The sequence below is a fragment of the Bos grunniens genome, chromosome 12, assembly GCF_055505025.1.
Source record: "Bos grunniens cultivar Pamir isolate PY7600 chromosome 12, Bosgru_T2T1.0, whole genome shotgun sequence".
NCBI classification, from domain to species: domain Eukaryota; kingdom Metazoa; phylum Chordata; class Mammalia; order Artiodactyla; family Bovidae; genus Bos; species Bos grunniens.
The window spans coordinates 77,931,439-77,950,120 of record NC_141176.1 but is presented as its reverse complement, the minus strand read 5'-3'; the positions used below and the strand labels follow the sequence as shown (position 1 = coordinate 77,950,120).

At 40.6% G+C, this 18,682-nt stretch overlaps 1 protein-coding gene and 1 pseudogene across 1 annotated transcript in view; both read left to right on the top strand.

Moving 5' to 3' along the window:
* The window catches only part of LOC147361945 (ATP-binding cassette sub-family C member 4-like), a 165,716-nt gene extending 153,226 nt beyond the window's left edge, over positions 1 to 12,490 (top strand). Inside the window, 2 exon segments of the mRNA XM_086330257.1 lie at positions 3,299 to 3,433; positions 10,200 to 12,490. Of these exon segments, the coding sequence (XP_086186383.1) occupies positions 3,299 to 3,433 (135 nt within the window). The 3' untranslated portion in view covers positions 10,200 to 12,490.
* Positions 12,491 to 17,742: 5,252 nt separating this feature from the next.
* On the top strand, positions 17,743 to 18,119 carry LOC147361944 (small ribosomal subunit protein uS12 pseudogene; annotated as a pseudogene).
* Positions 18,120 to 18,682: the final 563 nt, after the last annotated feature.

The window sequence follows — 18,682 nt, the reverse complement described above, 5'->3', positions numbered from 1 at the left end:
CCCGGTATACTCATCTATATCACTGATGACATCCTGCCTGTGAAAATGGGTGAAATTTTCTTACAGTGGGTCAATTTCATCTTTATGTCTAGGACAGCTACTGTGAATATCTGCACATAAACCACTTGATGAACACATCTTCATGGAGCTTATGTAACTGGCTGACTCATCCAACATAATGTAATTTTACTTAACCTCCTAGAGCTTGATAAGTAATTCAAGTTTGGGGTTCCAGGAGAGGTCCTGGGGTTCAGGGATTGTTATCATACCAACTTGAATATGTGATTTAGTTTATAGTTTAACTTGGGTTACAGGAAGAGTGGGGGCAGAGGAAAAATATAGCAACCTTTTCTTATAAAATACATTAAAAATTCAAAATTATACCTATTTTTCTCTACATAAAGAGAATTTGGACTTGCTTTATATTTATTTGTTCTGAAATACCTAGAATCTTTGATCAAATCAGTAAATTTAAAGGCTAAGTTGATAAATTTCTATTTCTGGCCTTTTCTGAGTCTGTGTCCCATCTCAGCTCTTGTAGCCTCTGACGTGAGCCTTGGCTTTTAAGTTTGATTAGGTCCCATTTGTTTTTGCTTTATTTCTTTTGCTTTGGGAGAGTTATCTAAGAAAATAGTTGCTGTGATTTATGGCAAAGAGTCTTTTTTTTGTTTTGTTTTTAATTTTATTTTATTTTTAAACTTTACAATATTGTATTGGTTCTGCCATATATCGAAATGAATCCGCCACAGGCATACATGTGTTCCCCATCCTGAACCCCTCTCCCTCCTCCCTCCCCATACCATCCCTCTGGGTCGTCCCAGTGTACCAGCCCCAAGCATCCAGTATCATGCATCGAAGCTGGACTGGCGACTCGTTTCATATATGATATTATATATATTTCAATGCCATTCTCCCAAATCATCCCACCCTCTCCCTCTCCCACAGAGTCCAAAAGACTGTTATTTATCAGCCTAATGGCTGAGTAATTTTTAATTTTTAATAAAAGAATACATTTGAATCAGTTCTAATGAGGTGGATGAAACTGGAGCCTATTATACAGAGTGAAGTAAGCCAGAAAGAAAAACACCAATACAGTATACTAACGCATATATATGGCAAAGAGTCTTTTGCCTGGGTTTTCCTTTATGAAGTCGCCCAGTCGTGTCCGACTCTTGCAACCCCATGGATTGTAGCCTACCAGGCTTCTCCGTCCATGGGATTTTCCAGGCAAGAATATTGGAGTGGGTTGCCATTTCCTTCTCCAAGTTTTATAGTACTCAGTCTTATATTAGGTCTTTAAACCATTTTGAGTTTATTTTTGTGTATGGTATAGGTGAGTGTTCTAATTTCATTCATTTTCAGGTGCCCAGTTTTCCCAGTACTATTTACCAAAGAAGCTGTATTTTTCTCCATTCTTGTCTACTTTTTCATAGGTTAATTGGCCATAGATATATGGAGATCAGTGTTTGAAAACTGCAGTTTTTCTTATTCAACATCGGGAAGAATAGTTTTGTTCTATTATCCTATGCTTAAGTAAAACTGTACATTTGAGGCATCTAAATTGGTATGCCAAGTTACAGAACACTTAAATTATTATGTGGATGAGACAGATTCCATTATTCTTGGACTTGTTTGAGAAAGCTGCCCTTAGCAATGATTCACAGTAGTAAACAAATGATTAACAGGAAAATTGCCTTTCTAAGGCTTAATAAATGTTTCTAATTAAATACAAAGGATGAAATCAATTGAAATACCTAATGTGGAAAAACAACCTATATCTTGTTTAGAGTTCTAGAATATTCTCTTCTTTTTTAAAAATTTAATTTTATTTATTTATTTATTTTAGGCTGTGCTGGGTCTTCCTTGCTGCACAAGCATTTCTCTAGTTGCAGTGAGTGGAGCTACTCTTTGAGCAGTGTGAAGACCTCTTATTGTGGTGGCTCCTCTTGCTGCAGAGCACAGGCTCTAGGCATGTGGGTTTCAGTAGTTGTGACATATGGGCTCAGGAGTTGTGGCTCATGGACTCTAGAGCACATGCTGTATAGTTGTGGCCCACAGACTTAGTTTCTCTGCACCATGAAGGATCTTCCCATACAGGGGATGGGACACATGACTCCTGCATTGCCATGCAGATTCTTTTACCACTAAGCCACCAGGAAGCCCATGCAGCATATTCTCTTAAGATGCATTTACTCTAAACATGACCTAAGTGAAGACTTGAGTGCTGATTATCATCAGAACTGTTTTTATAATTATATCATTTGGGCCATTTATTTCAGACACTTTTTTCTCTCCAGAACCATTAACCAAAGACACTAATAAGACAGTGTTAAGACAGAGTTAAGAGCCCCTTCCTCTCCCTTTCAATTTCCATTTAGCAGACTTATTAATGAGCAATAAAAGGGGTGAAAGGCAGGCAGTTTAATAGAGAAAGAGAAACAAAATAAGAAAGATATTAATAATTTGTGAAAAGAGATTCAGATCCTACAGATTCAGATCCTAGGCAGTTAGACTGAGCTGCCCCATGTGCTCTGAAAGCTGAGATCCCTGGAAATCAGAGCTCAATTTCTTACTTGCTTCTTTAGTCTTACCAAAGACAAAATTGGATTTCTAGAGATTTTTTCTGTGCAGAGCAATTCTGTAAAAGCTGCTTCTATACCAGCTCTTTTTGCCAGCCTTCCACTCTCAGAACAAACCACAACCACAGCCAACTTCTAGAAGCATCTCAGCCTCTCAGACAAGGGATTCTGTTCCTCTCAGCAGCTGACATAATCCAGAGCCCTAAAGAAATTCTGAAAGTGTTTTCGTTTTTCCCTAAATACTGCTCAGATTCTCAAATCAACTTGACAATTAATTTGTGGCCAGGGGTCTGCCCTCTGGTTTGTATGACATCACCCTACTTTTTAGATAAATGCAGCTTCATTTTCTGCAATCAAGATATTTCCCAACTCTGTGTATCTGTATAAATTGCCTCAAAGCTCACAGCCTGAGAGCTAAAAGCACTAACTAATGATAACAACCCCAAATACCCCGGGCAGAATATAAGATGCTACAGAGTGCCAGTAATCCTAGTGTAAAACTCATTTTCCTCCTTTCCAATAATATTGTAATATTAAAAGTCAGGTGAGGCCTTTGCCCAGTAAAACAGTAATCAGACCATTTAAACACCAGGCAGTCCTACCACCCACACAGAGTCTGTCTATTCTCCCTGTCCTGCCCCTTTTTGAAATATTGTCTGGGCTATAATATGGTACTGAGAGATATTGTGTGCTAATGGATTTCTTTCTGCTGTTAACAGGTTTTGGATTCAGGAATATATAGAGAAGCTGGAGAGCCACATAATTTGATGCAGAATGAAAACAGCCTGTTTTACAAGATGGTGCAACAACTGGGTCAAGCTGAGGTCACTGCCCTCACTGAAAGGGCGAAATAGGTGAGCTCGCTGCGGGGAGTTGTAATTAAAGTTTGTCTCCAAGGTTCAGTCTTCACAATCTCCACTGGTGGTCTGATAACAAGCACTCTGTCCCCTTATAAGTCTCCACAGAGGAAGTCTCATGGCTGGGTCTTAACACATTGCAGGTTGAAGGCAGGTCTGCCAAGATTCTGTGGCAGATTTGGGGGTGGGGTGGATGTGTGTGCTCCTCTGTGTGTGCACAAACGCACCTGAGAGAGAGATGTCAGATTGGACTTTCCACAGTTTGGACTCTGGGTTCAAATTCTCATAAGGCACAGAAAAGTCATTTTGCAAACCCTTCACATTCATTCTGATTGGTGCTCAGCACATGTGTACTAAAAGTGCTATCAAGGAATATCCAGGAAATTCGAGAGTTTAAGGGAAAACAGTTTAGAATATTTTGGCTCTAGGAAGATCTACCAGGGAAAGGTATAGCTCTCTTCTGTTTTCTAATCTGTAAGGAAAACATCTACCTGATATTATCACTTTATCCCTAATTACTTGTTGTTTAGAATTAGGTCCAGTTTTCCCCTCTATGCTTCCTGTACCTTCTAGAAGGTGAAATTGCCATCAGGACAAACCAAGAACTCACAATACCTTAACTCTATAGTCAGAATGGTGCTTGAAGGTTTACAAAGCACTTTCTCTGAGATGGGGTGTGTAATGCACTGTACGTGGTGTCAGGAAGGTTCTCAATGGGTAACATTCAGGTCACGTGACACCTTCCTAAAAAAAGGTGAGATGGTAACTGAAGTCTAGTTTAAGAGACTTAGCCATTGTCATACAGCTGCCTGTAATTCTTTCTGGAACAAGGCGGGAGTGGGTTGATGAGAAGATAGAGGGAGGAAAGAAAGGTTTGGTGTTCTTACCCCTTGACATTTGTGGTTCATGGTGGGATGAGGCTTCCAGCTGCATGCTATGAGGCTTACCCATCAAAAATTTATTTCTGGGTATTAAATTAACTGTGTATTTTCCCTTCTTCATGCTTTTCTGCATTTCCCAGATTTTCACTTGTGAGTAGAATAATTACTAGTGTAGTATTTAAAATACATCTTAAAGAAAACGTGTCCCAGTATCTTAAGTACTTCTATATGAAAGATTTATCTAAAATGTGGTCTAAGTTCCCTCTGTTACTGTCTCTTCTCAATCCTCCTTAGAAATAGAGGAAATGCAGAGCAAGACCTGCCACTGCTCATAGGATAGGAAATTGCCTGGGTCACAGAGCGGGCTGAAGAGCTGATGGAGTTGGAGTTCATACCTAGGTTTAAAAATAAGGAAATCTGTGTTCTGAACTTTTCATATAAGTACTATATTGTGTGCAAATCTTTAGAAGTTGAACAAAGATCTCTGTAATTTTTATGCCTGAAATTCACAGAGTGCTTTCATCTACTAGAATGTCTCCCAGTCAGACCTTCCCTCCTAAGACCTAGAGATTCCTAGAGACCTAGAGATTCATAGAGACCCAGGAATCTCCAAAACCCTTTTGCTCTTTTGACCTCAGGTATTTCATATCAAAAAGAGATGTACCCACCTATGTGCCACAGTCTTCATTTAAAGCCTATGCTATCATTATATTTTATCTAGACATTGAGTAATGAGAAATAGATCACAGAATTTTAGATCAGTCCAGATCATATAAGGTAATAGGATTCAACACCTTCATTTTACAGGTGAGGAAACTAAGACCCTTAGAAGGAACGTGGCCCTATGTATGAAACTGATGTTTAGCTAATTTGCAGCAGACTCAGAATTAGAAATCGGTTCTTTCAGTGAATGTCTTAAATCAAGTGTAACATACACATGGAAGCAGACTTAGGTCATGGAATTAGAAATCTTGTGATTCCTGGCCTAATAACCCTGCACCTACTCTAACAATACTAATGATAAGTTACATTTGTGTAGTTCTTTATAATTCATTTTATATTGTTCTCACATGTGTGATTTCACTTAATTGCATGATGGTACATTTTTATCCCACGTCATGGATGAGGAAAGTGGGTCCAGGCTCACCTAAGGTCACAGAGCTGGTCCAGGGAGCACAGAGGGGCAATTGCTGGGGGAGGCTGAGTGCTGCCCTAAATACTGTGTTCTGTGTTGAGTCTGAGAACACTGCTCCTTTCACGTGGTTGCCACGGTGGGGCCATCACCCAAGTTCAGAGTGGCAGAACCTCAGTCTTGGATTCTAGTCCTGCCTCTGGGTCAGGTCACCTCTAAGGAAAGAAATACATTTCTTGATTCTCATCCCAGTTGAATATCTTCTTGGCATTATTTCTGCATCCTCTGCATCTTCTTAGGTGAGCTGTCAGATTATCAGTTTTTTGAATGTGCAAGCATCAGATACCAGTGCATTGTTGAGAGCTGTAACACTGGGAACATTAGCCTAAGTCAACAAGGTTTTCACTCTAATAGAGCAGAATTCATTCATCTTAAAATCCAACATCTGGGGAAAGGTGCTTCCAAGTCCCATTTTTTTAAACACACAGTTCAGGTGAGCTGATCACTGTCTGATTAACCCATTTAGATGGTCCATGAAATAGCAGAGAAAGTACCTTTTAGATACATAAAGCTGAAGGGTACATTAGTTTGCTAGGACTGCCAAGCAAAGTACCACAGAGTAGGTGACTCAACAGAAACTTATTTCCTCACATCCCTGGAGGCTGCAAGTCTCAGGTCAAGGTGTCGGCAGGGTTGGTTTCCTCTGAGGACGCTCTCCCTGGCTTGGAGATGCTGTCTTCTCTCTTTGTCCTCACATGGTCTTCCCTCTCTGTGTGTCTGTGTCCTGATCTATTCTTATAAGAACCCCAGTCTATTAGATTAGGACCCACCTGTATGACTTCATGTTAACTTTATTGCCTCTTTAAAGACCCTGTTTCCAAATAGTCATATTTTGAGGTACTGGGGGATTTAGGACTTCAACATGTAAAACTGGATGGGCCAGTTCAGCCCGTAATAGAGGATAAATGCCTTCCATTCATTGTGTTCTGTGATGAAACAGACCTGGTTGAGGCTTTCTGAAGTTTCTTTGCTCCCAGTGTGTAACAGAGCTGTCATGTTGTCTGTTCATGAAGTCACCTAATACAACCAGAAGTTATAAAATCCTAATATGCTAGCTCTAGAAGCCTGGACCAGTTTGAATAGGTGGAGGAGGCACTTAGCATCCACATGGTCTTGTGTCCCCAAGGTCCCTGAGCCTTAGGTCCTCACCTGGGTGTAGAGCAGGGATTATAGCCCTGCTGGCTTCACAGTTATTACGAGGATCAGATGAGAGAGCAGATGCTTAAGCGCTTTCAGAATATAGTGTTTTACGGCGTAAAAGTAAGATCATTTTTAAAAAGACTGAAGACAGAAGCCTTGTCTCCCAGTAATAAAACAAATATACTCATAGTTCTTCTAGATAGCTTTCAGTTCAGTTCAGTTCAGTCACTCAGTCGTGTCCAATTTTTTGTGACCCCAATGACTGCAACAAGCCAGGCCTTCCTGTCCATTACCAATTCCCAGAATCCACCCAAACCCATGTCCGTTGAGTCAGTGATGCCATCCAACCATCTCATCCTTTGTCGTCCCCTTCTCCTCCTACCCTCAATCTTTCCCAGCATCTAGGTCTTTTCAAATGAGTCAGCTCTTCGCATCAGTTGGCCAAATTATTGGAGTTTCAGCTTCAACATCAGTCCTTCCAATGAACACCCAGGACTGATCTCCTTTAGGATGGACTGCTTGGATCACCTTGCAGTCCAAGGAACCCTCAAGAGTCTTTTCCAACACCACAGTTCAAAAGCATCAATTCTTCGGCTCTCAGCTTTCTTTATAGTCCAACTCTCACATACATACATGACCACTGGGAAAACCATAGCCTTGACTAGATGGACCTTTGTTGACAAAGTAATGTCCCTTTTTTTTTAATATGCTGTCTAGGTTGGTCATAACTTTCCTTCCAAGGAGTAAACATCTTTTAATTTCATGGCTACAGTCACCATCTGCAGTGATTTTGGAGCCCAGAAAAATAAAGTCAGCCACTGTTTCCACTGATTTCCCATCTATTTGCCATGAAGTGATGGGACCAGATGCCATGATCTTAGTTTTATGAATGTTGAGCTTTAAGCCAACTTTTTCACTCTCCTCTTTCACTTTCATTGAGAGGCTCTTTAGTCGTTCTTCACTTTCTGCCATAAGGGTGGTGTCATCTGCATACCTGAGGTTATTGATATTTCTCCCGGCAATCTTGATTCCAGCTTGTGCTTCCTCCAACCCAGCGTTTCTCATAATGTACCCTGCATATAAGTTAAATAAGCAGGGTGACAATATACAGCCTCGAGGTACTCCTTTTCATATTTCGAACCAGTCTGTTGTTCCATGTCCAGTTCTAACTGTTGCTTCCTGACCTACATATAGGTTTCTCAAGAGGCAGGTCAGGTGTCTGGTATTCCTATTTCTTTCAGAATTTTCCACAGTTTATTGTGATCCATACAGTGAAAGGCTTTGGCATAGTCAATAAAGCAGAAATAGATGTTTTTCTGGAACTCTCTTGCTTTTTCAGTGATCCAGCGGATGTTGGCAATTTGATCTCTGGTTCCTCTGCCTTTCCTAAAACCAGCTTGAACATCTGGAAGTTCATGGTTCATGTATTGCTGAAGCCTGGCTTGGAGAGTTTTGAGCATTACTAGCGTGTGAGATGAGTGCAATTGTACGGTAGTTTGAGCACTCTTTGGCATTGCCTTTCTTTGGGATTAGAATGAAAACTGACCTTTTCCAGTCCTGTGGCCACTGCTGAGTTTTCCAAATTTGCTGGCATATTGAGTGCCACACTTTCACAGCATCATCTTTCAGGATTTGAAAGAGCTCAACTGGAATTCCATCACCTCCACTAGCTTGTTCTTAGTAATGCTTTCTAAGGCCCACTTGCCTTCACATTCCAGGATGTCTGGCTCTAGGTGAGGGATCACACCATCGTGATTATCTGGGTCATGAAGATCTTTTATGTACAGTTTTTCTGTGTATTCTTGCCACCTCTTCTTAATATCTTCTGCTTCTGTTAGGTCCATACCATTTCTGTCCTTTATCGAGCCCATCTTTGCATGAAATGTTCCCTTGGTATCTCTAATTTTCTTGAAGAGGTCTCTAGTCTTTCCTAGTTTTAGATAGCTTTAGAGACTCTAAATCAGGGATCCCCAACCACTGAAGTTCCTTTCAGTATTCAGTTCAGGTATTTCAGACCATGAAGCAAAGTCCTTTTCAGTTAAAAGTTGCTAAAAATAATATTTTTCTTTATAAAAATTATTTTGAGAAGGATTATGAAGGAAGGAGCCTGGTAATTCTAGAAAGAATATCAAGCAGTAGAAAATGAAATTTATTTTATTTTTTCCTTTTGCTTTTCACCAAAAAAGTACATAAGGATATAATCACAAAATATGGCTAGCTTAATAAAATGGAGGAGGGTGATGGTATGCAATTAACCCCCTCTCCCAACCCCCACCAGAAGTTTTATTTTTAAATGCTTCCATTACAATGGTAATAGCTTCAGATTTCAGCCAGAGAGGCTCAAGCATTCTTGGAGGGCTTATTTTTCTCCTTAAATGACATTTAAATATATAGCATTTTGTATGCAGAGCTGTTTGCTGGCAGCAGGTTATGTTAGCAGCAAGAAAATAAGAAAGTGCACTTACTATGAAGGTAGGTGTCCTGGTGCTTTTCTGTTTCGTGTGTGATTCTCTCTCACAATAACTTTGTTTATAGCACCCACAAATGCACTTGTAGTCAGGTTTTATAAAAGAAATCTGAACCATATGTTTAAGCAACCCAGTTTGTGACACGAGTCAGCCTCTGATAGACGATATATTTTCCATTTTAAAGACTCAAACGAAACTTTTTATATTCTTCTTTGAGGATAGTTACATTTGAAGTCGTTTTTTGCCCAAACAGATTCAGAGATAAGGCTTCACAAACCCTGACATTATTTTGTTTTGTGCATCTGTTAAGGAACTGAGATACAATACAGCTACTGAAAATTGATGATTGTGGACCTTGACAGCACTTCACTTCCTCTGTGTTCTGATTATACACTGAGAAAACCTGTATCTCTTCCAGTTCAGCTAGAATTTGGTAGAATTCGAGAACTCCAAGGCCTGGCAGAGATCTGTCCTATTATTTGGTATCATCCTTCATTTTAGAGAAGTCACTTGTTTGATTCCTGGCTTTTGATTCCCTTTCATTCTTGGGAAGTATCCACAGATCACATTTCTGTAGGCCCTATGATTGCTTTGCCAAACAAATTAAACACCAGGTTATTTCATACATATATACCAGTGTTTCAGTTCTTGTTAGTCAGAGTTTTTAAAATATAAAGATTACAACCTGATATTAACATCTGAATCTGTTGTGCTCCTTTTATGTGTGAAAATGAGAAGCCCTGTTGAGGTGCAAGATTTCTTATCCTCTTTGTTACCCTGTTTTTAATTTATTCCAGGGAGTAAAATGATTTTGCTTATCAATTTATTGTAATGATAAAGCATATCTGTGAATCAGAATGATCAAAAATCTAGGAGATCTACAGGTTGTTTGGCATTTAACCCAGCCCCACTGAAGTGGAGTTATTTCCTCCATAGAATAAATACAGTCCTGGTTTTTTAAAACTGTGCCTCCAACAGTGATATGGTTGCTTCACATGAAGAAGGAAACCTAGAAATGTGTTGCCTTAGGAGAAGGACATTGAAACTTTTAAACATGTTGATTTTGTCTTTTTCTCCCTCAGGTGTACTTCAAAAGGAGATAGCCAGATGTTACTCACAGTAACCTTGTGGTTATGAATATTTCCAGTGGACAGCCCTCAGCCTTAACAATTTTTGAGTCAACACTGATTCTCCCATGCATTCATGTCTACTCCAAAGGCTTTTTTCCAATAGCTTTTCAACTGTATAAACTATATTCTATGTTTCTTATACCGGCAACAAATATTTACACATTACAAGATGTTAGTTCTCCAACTTCACTCAAGATTTCAAACTCTTGGAAAAGGATTTATTATATTTATTTATATGTTATAATGTTTTCTTTATTATGCAAATGAAAGGCACAGGCCACCTATAAAAGCTGTGTCCCAGATTTTGTGTCCTGAGAGACTCCAGAGCCAAACTCATTTTCTAAGATTTGAGACAAAGTTGTCACAGATGGTTTTTTACTGTTCCCAGAATTACATATTACTTTCTGATTTTATCAGGGACTATGTTTACTTGAAGACTGTGTGAAGTTGCTGTTTTGTGTCACCACTTCCTTTAACATGCCTAGGATCCATTTTTCCACCAAAAGACCTCTGGTTAAAATACTACAGAGAAACCTGATAGGAAAAACATACAATATACTATAGTTTAAGTAACAACAACAAAAAAGAAAGGATATATGGTTAAATACAGAAGGACAATATCATATGTTCTAAGAGAGAAGGAAAAGAAAATATGCTTTCTCAAAATAGGAGCCCTTCTAGGGGATTTGCTAATGAAGGACAGACATGTGCTAGACTGTCTTCTAGATAGAGGATTTTATTTTTTTACATTAAAAATTGTGGTAAAGTATATATAACATAAAATTTGCCATATAACCATTTTTAATCACACAATCCAGTGGCATTAATCACATTCACAGTGTTGTGCAACCATCATTGTCTGGGTCAGTTCAGTTAAGTTCACTCTCTCAGTCGTGTCCGACTCTTTGCGACCCCATGAACCGCAGCAAGCCAGGCCTCGTTATGCATCACCAGCTCCCAGAGTCTACCCAAACCCATGTCCATTGAGTCGGTGATGCCATCCAACCATCTCATCCTCTGTCATCCCCTTCTCCTCCTGCCCTCAATCTTTCCCAGCCTCAGGGTCTTTTCAAATGGGTCAGCTCTTCACATTAGGTGGCCAAAGTATTGGAGTTTTAGCTTCAGCATCAGTCCTTCCAATGAACACCCAGGACTGATGTCCTTTAGGATGGACTGGTTGGATCTCCTTGCAGTTCAAGGGACTCTCAAGAGTCTTTTCCAACACCACAGTTTGAAAGCATCAATTCTTCGGCGCTCAGCTTTCTTTATAGTTTATCTCTCACATCCATACATGACCAATGGAAAAACCATAGCCTCGACTAGACGGACTTTTGTTGGCAAAGTAATGTCTCTGCTTTTAATATGCTGTCTAGTAACTTATGGTAATTATGTGCTTCCTATTCAGTGTGTTATTTCTGCAGTCATTTTGATAAGTTTCATTTTTCTAGGAGTAGCTCTGTTTCCTCTGAGTTTTTGAGCTTGATTGGCATAAATTTATTCACAACATCTTATATGTTTAGTCTTTGCAGCATCTCTACTGTGTTCTTTTGGCTTTTTAATTTTCTTTGAGCCTTCTTTTTTTATGAATAATCTTGCATAAATTTTTCCTGTTTTCAAAGAATCAACTTTTTGTTTGATTGCTGCTCTTTCTAGTTTCCCTAGTTCATTGTATCATTCTTTCTTTCCTTCAACTTTTCCTTTACTTTGAGGTTTTTTTATAAATTCTTAAATTGGAAATAGGTTAATAATGTCATTATTTTTGTAATATAAGTATATAAAGCCAACTCCCCCTGCCCCCGCCAAGATCCACTTTAGCTGCAACCTGCAAGTTTTGATACTCACCACTAATCAATAGCCATAGTATTATATATTTTCTAATTCCTAATTTAATTCATTAACTATATGTTTTACCCATGAGTTATTCATAAGTATAATGTTATCTAAATTTCAAATGCTAATTGATTTTTTCTGTTAGATTGAACCATGTGGAACTGCTAACGTTCAGCCTTTTTATAAGCCATACAGTGGCAGTTTCATGTGGTTCAACCTAATAGTTTACTTTTGTTATTAATAACATAATGTCATTTTTGTCAGACAACATTAGATTGTGGATTTTAAATCAAAGGTAACCACATTCACACAAAAAGTCCTTGTTACCCCTGTTTTGTATTTTATTTGGGGGGTTTAAAATGTTATAAGTATGTGTGTAATCAGTAATTTTCAAAAAAAGCCCTCCCCAAGTACTGGAATGTTTTCTGACATGTGTTGCTGGCTGGTTCTCTGGGATGCAGACTGGGATGCAGTTTAGTGCTGGGATGAGTATCAGGGGGTGCCCTTGGGATCAACACTTGTGGCATCAGGAGGGAATAAACAGGATAGGGCAGAGGGACGATCAAGATGCATCACTGGCCAGATGACTTTAACTGACCCCATGGAGAGCTGGAGTGAAGATGGCCCTTCAGGGTTATCCTGACATATCCAGTGGCCAGGTATTTATACCTCCACCTGGATGGGACATTGCAGAGAAGCTGCCCCCAGAAGACCTAGTGGCTGAAGACTGCCTACCTACAGCACTTCCAGCAACTGGAGAACGAGTCTTTGAAGGGAGGTCTGGGCAGCCCATCTCCATGTTATGCAACAGCATGTATCACAGTTCCAGACATGAGTGATTAGGCTGTGCTGTGGGGGAAACTCTTGGTGACCGACATGTAAGTCAAAACGATGATTTAGTGATTCTTCTCAGTGCCCTTTGGTCTAAAAAAAGTAGAGAAGAAGGTCCATGTAGAGGAGACAGCCTCATCTCTAGGCTCAACCCAGTTGTCACCCCTGCTAGGAAGTCACCTGAAGATTAATCCTTGTCCTAGGTAACTTGGATTTCTGCAATACCCTGACCACCTCTCATTTGTTAAACTGAACCATCTTTGGTTAGTGTCTTGCTGTCACCATCTTGAGATACTTCATTTTTAAACAAGGGTCCCTATTCTTTCCGGTTTGCACTGAGTCCTATAAATTATGTAACCTGCCCTAACTATGAGTATTCATAAGCATTCTGTTTTCTTATAAAACTAAGTGAGAAGAAGACTTTAAACTGTGCCCTATTCACTTTTAATTCCATCTCCCAGCACAGTATGTGTCACATAGCAGGTGATCCATAAATGTTTGCTGAATGCATGAATGAATGAATGGTATTGAGAACAAACCTTCCTTCTCAGCTTCATAATTTTGAAGTTTTAAGAGGTAGCTTGGGATAACAGAAAGCCCTGGTTTTGGAGTCAGTCAGTCACAGATCTGCATGCCAGTTCTTTCTCTACTACTCACTAGCAGTGTGAGCACCCGAAGAATGTACTGTCCAGAGTGGGACACTTGAGAGTGAAAGGAAAGCAATAACCAGCCAAGGTGACAGGAAAATAAACTGGCACCAACCTTGACAAATGGACTCTGGTCACCCCATAGCCATGTAGCCATAGTTACATGCTTGGATAAGTATCTCAACCTCTGAATCTCAGCTTCATCTGGAAAATGAATATAGTTTCTGTACTTCCGTTCTTTGGTTGGGACGATGGATGGACCAAGAGCATCCAAGGGCACAAGGTGGAATCATTGACCTTGATGATTCCTAATTACCAGGAGAGGAGAGCAAGATGGATGTGGATGAAGGTAGGTTTGTAGATTGTAGAAGATGTATTTGAGGAGGTCCTCATTTAATGGCCTAAACCAAACTGTTCGTCCTTCACAGATAAAAATGGAATATGCACAGAAGGAGCACATGCTCTGGAATCAGGCTTTCAGTGACAATTACTGGTTCCTCTGGGCACTGACTGGGATTGGTTACGATTCTGCTAGCTGCTAATTGTGGGCTCTTAAGATTAGGAAGCCCAATGTGTCTCAGTTTCTTTGATAGTGGAAGTGAGGTTAGTACAATTCTCAGAGGGTTGTTGCAAATGTAACTGTGACAGTGATACCACAGTACAGCCTGTGGGCTAGTGCCAGTCTATGGCCTGTTTGTAACTATGTTAGAAATAAGTACAGGAAATTCAAGAAAACTAGACATGTGCAGCCATCTGTTATTGCTGTGACATCTACGCTCAGGAGGGGTGGGATCCTGAACAGCCCAGAGACCAGTGTGACTGTTGCACTTGCAGAGGGAAGGTGCACACGACTGAGCTGAGCACTAGCCATGCTCAGTGGATCATTGATTAGGTTGCAATGGTCTGAAAATGTAAAATTACGTAAAACTGATTCTTAACCCCAGACAGGTGAGAAACACTGCTTTTGAACTATGCTGGATTTGTGATTAGCGCCCCATCAGTACTACCCTCTACAGTACTACCCTCTTTATTAATTGTTACCATCATATTTATGTTTAAAATTAGACCACACAGGCTTCCAAAAGGCCCTATTATACATTATCAATATTTTTAATAGCATTAAAAAGTTAGAAATAAATTCCTGTTCAAGTTTGGAGGGTTTTTTCTTTCTTTTTTTTTTTTTTAATCTAAAAACAATACTAAGCTTATATTTATACTGATGCTATTCTTGAATCAGCAGTATGGTCCTAATGTTGAAGAAGGTCCCTGGAAACACAATAGACCACTTTAAAGCCTTCAGAGTTTTTTAAACACAAGGTTTTATGTGTAAGCTGTTAATTGTCCTTTAAAAACAGAAAGAATGTGGATTAACTGAGCTTTTGTTTTTTAAACCTAATGTAGTAAGGAAAAAAATAATTTTCCCCCCAAACTAAAACAGCAATGTGTACTGAAAAGCTGGGAGAAATACATGTTTTTTTTTAAATTTAGAACTAAAAAATAACATTACTAGAAGGAATGACATGCCTGAGTTCAACGAGACCTCCATCTATACTCCAGGCCCAGATGACTTCCCTTAGGAATCAAAATTGGGATTGTGTGATTTTTTTAAGAAGAACAAAGATTAAGACTTAGATATACTGAACATGTTTTACACAAAGTTTACTTTGGATGGTTCTGACTAAATTCACTCTTCACTTAGCAAACATGCTCACAATTATCCATTCTAATTGGTGGAAGCTTTGGGTATTCCAAAGCAGTGTTTAATTCAAAAGTTAATCATATTTAATTATGGAGGATATTATGTAAAAAATATTTTTAAAATTAAATTTTGCAGAATACCTAGACAAAAAATGAGTCTCTGAGATGGAATTTATATTACATTAGAAATATTATAAGTAGGTAATGATAAACAGAGGACTGAAGGTTTTTAAACCCTATCTTTTACAACTATAAAATATTTATAAATCCATGAGTTTATACTGATTCTGATAAAACATAAAATAGACAGGAGGAAGGGTAAGCTCTTTTTTGCAATAGAATACCAACTCACAAATGTAGACAGGCTGACAGAAAAGTATCATATGGCAGCCGTCATAAATAATTCAGACAAAATTCATCATTGGCTGAATATACAATGAATGTTCGGGGGTTGGGGGAGGCATGGCGTTTTCATATACTCAAAGTATCTTTCTTAATTAATTCTTTAGGGAAGAGTTGCATTTTTAAAGTGGAAAACTCTGGCAAACACCAGGCTAAGCAGAGTAAACATTACTAATACTGAACCTACTGACACCGTTGGAGTTTTTTTCTTGCTTCTTTAAAAATTTATTTTATTTAAGCATAGCTGATTTACAATGTTGTGTTAATTTCTGCTATTCAGCAGTGATTCAGTTATACATATACATACATTGTTTTTCATATAAGTTAAATAAACAGGGTGACAATGTACAGCCTTTTCTTTCTTCTTTCCCAATTTTGACCCAGGCAGTGGTTCCATGTCTGGTTCTAACTCTTGCTTCTTAACCTGCATGTAGGTTTCTCAGGAGACACGTAAGGTGGTCTGGTACTCACATCTTTAAGAACTGTCCACAGTTTGTTCTGATCCACAGTCAAAGGCATTAGTGTGGTCAATAAAGCAGAAGTAGATGTTTTTCTGAGCAGAGACCATATGGCCCACAAAGCCTGGAAATGTTTTGACTTCCTGTTTACAGGAAAACTCTGCCCACCCTGCCCTAGGGCTCTGCTATTGAAGCATGGACCAGCAGCCCTGGCTTGGCCTGGAAGGCTGTTAGGAACGTGGAATCTTGTCTGTACCCTAGACCTACTGACTTAGAATCTCCAGATTCCAGGTGAGTCCTGCTCACATTAGTTTGAGAAGCGCTGGTTTAGAGGCCCTGCTTGGGTCATCCTGTGGTTGCACCCTCCCCAGGTGCAGGCAGCCAGAGAGGACCAGGGCGTGTGGCCACCTGGAGCCCCGCCCCCTCCAGACCGTGCTCTGAGCATCTGGACCCTAGAACCCCTGCTCCCAGTGCCAGTGCAGGCCTCCCCCCCGGGGGCCATGTCCCAGCCAGACAAGTGGTCAAGATACAGTTGTTTGTGGGACCGGAAGAGGGCGGCCTGAACTTGGACTTGGAGGCTGGGGGTGCTCTTGCTTGAGCAGCAGATTCCTCAGGGCACAAACAGGGTCAGAGCCAGAGGTGGGAAGAGCAGGGGGAGGGCTGAGGGCTGAGTTGGCCCCTGTCTCTGCTGTCCTGCCTTCTGGCTTGGAGCTGTGTCCAGAATCCCATTCTGCCAGTTATTAATAGTTAGGAAGGTATACTTGACAATTTTGTTTGACTGATTTATAACTTTTAAATATTTAAGCATGTAGTATGGGCTTCATTTATACTCTTGACCAGGGACCACAGATGTGAGTGACAGGTCTGTTAAATGCTTCTCAAAGTGTGTTCAGAGGACCCCCTCCATCAAAAACCACTGGGTTATTGGTTAAAATTTGAATTCCCAGGGCCCACTTGTGTAACAACCTGAATCAGATCTTTGGGGCTGAAGCCCAGGAACCTGCATTCTGACCCCTTCCCTATTGATTCTGATCCACAGCGGTGCTACAGGAGCACTTGTAATGGAGGGGGGAGGGGCATGGAGAGGAGCTGCCCCAAGGGGCAGGAAGCATCAGAAGAGGGAGGTTCCAGGTCAGAGGAATGTGCTGACCAGGAGCTCACACCTTCTTGCTTCTCTCATGATTCTCCTCACAACCTGGCCTGACCTCACCCCTGGGAGCTGGATGCCAGGAAAAGCTTTTAGAATGGGACAAAAGTGTCTTTCTGCCAACCATGAGGTTCTTGGGGGCTGCCCTTCAGAAGGAAGGACCCAAGTCAGGGGCAGTAGGAGCAAAGGGGCTGCGGGCACCTAGAGGGATCACACGGACCCACCCAGGGAGTCAGGCTGAAGCCGCTGAGCAGGTCTTTGGGCAGGGAGACCTCCTGGTCCCACGGGACACGGGAGGAGCTGGGACAGACTGTGTGGTCACACCTGCCTGGGCTCAGAGGCTGCATCTGTCAGTTATGAGTCTATGACATTGATCAAGGTCCTTAAGCTCTGTAAGATGGGGCTCCTAATATTCTCCGAGCTTATGTTAAAATTAAATGTGATAGTCTTATGTTCAGGCCTGTGATACTGGCAGGATAGGCATGTGCCATGGTCTTTGTACTGCCAAGAATCTCTGTAGCCACCAATGAGCCCAAAATCGGCATGATAAATAGTACAAGAAAGTCCACTTGGGCACAGCCCTGAAGGCCAACACTTTTGGAAGTGCTTCTCATGCCAAGAGAATCGTGCTTGAAAATGTATGGATTGAAGCCAAACAACCAAATTCTGCCATCATGAAATGTGTCAGGGTTCAGCTCACCAAGAATGACAAAAAAATCACAGCCTTTGTACCCAGTAATGGTTGCTTGAACTTTATTGAGGAAAGTTTAATATTGATGATATTCTGGTTGTTGGATTTGGTTGTAAAGGTCATGCTATTGGTGACATTCCTGGAATTTGCTTTAGGTTGTCAAAGTAGCTAGTGTCTCTCTTTTGGCCTTATACAAAGGCAAGAAGAAAGACCAAGATCATGAATTTGGATGATGATAGCATGATAGTAATACATTTTCATATACCCCCCAAAAATTAAATGTGATAATTAAATAAAAATACATCCTGCCACACAATACTATAAGGGGTAGCTGCTGTTTACTGCAGAGAAGAAGATGGCACCCCACTCCAGTACTCTTGCCTGGAAAATCCCATGGATGGAGGAGCCTGGTGGGCTACAGTCCATGGGGTTGCGAAGAGTCGGACACGACCGAGTGACTTCACTTTCCCTTTTCACTTTCATGCATTGGAGAAGGAAATGGCAACCCACTCCATTGTTCTTGCCTGGAGAACCCCAGGGACGGCGGAGCCTGGTGGGTTGCCGTCTATGGGGTTGCACAGAGTCGGACACGACTGACGCGACTAAGCAGCAGTAGCAGCAGATGTTTACTGGGACATTCATTACCTTACACCTCTGCCCTTCTTGATGCTGGATATCATAAGCACTTGTCACTGACTGTGCTCAGTCAAGTCCAACTCAGCAACCCTATG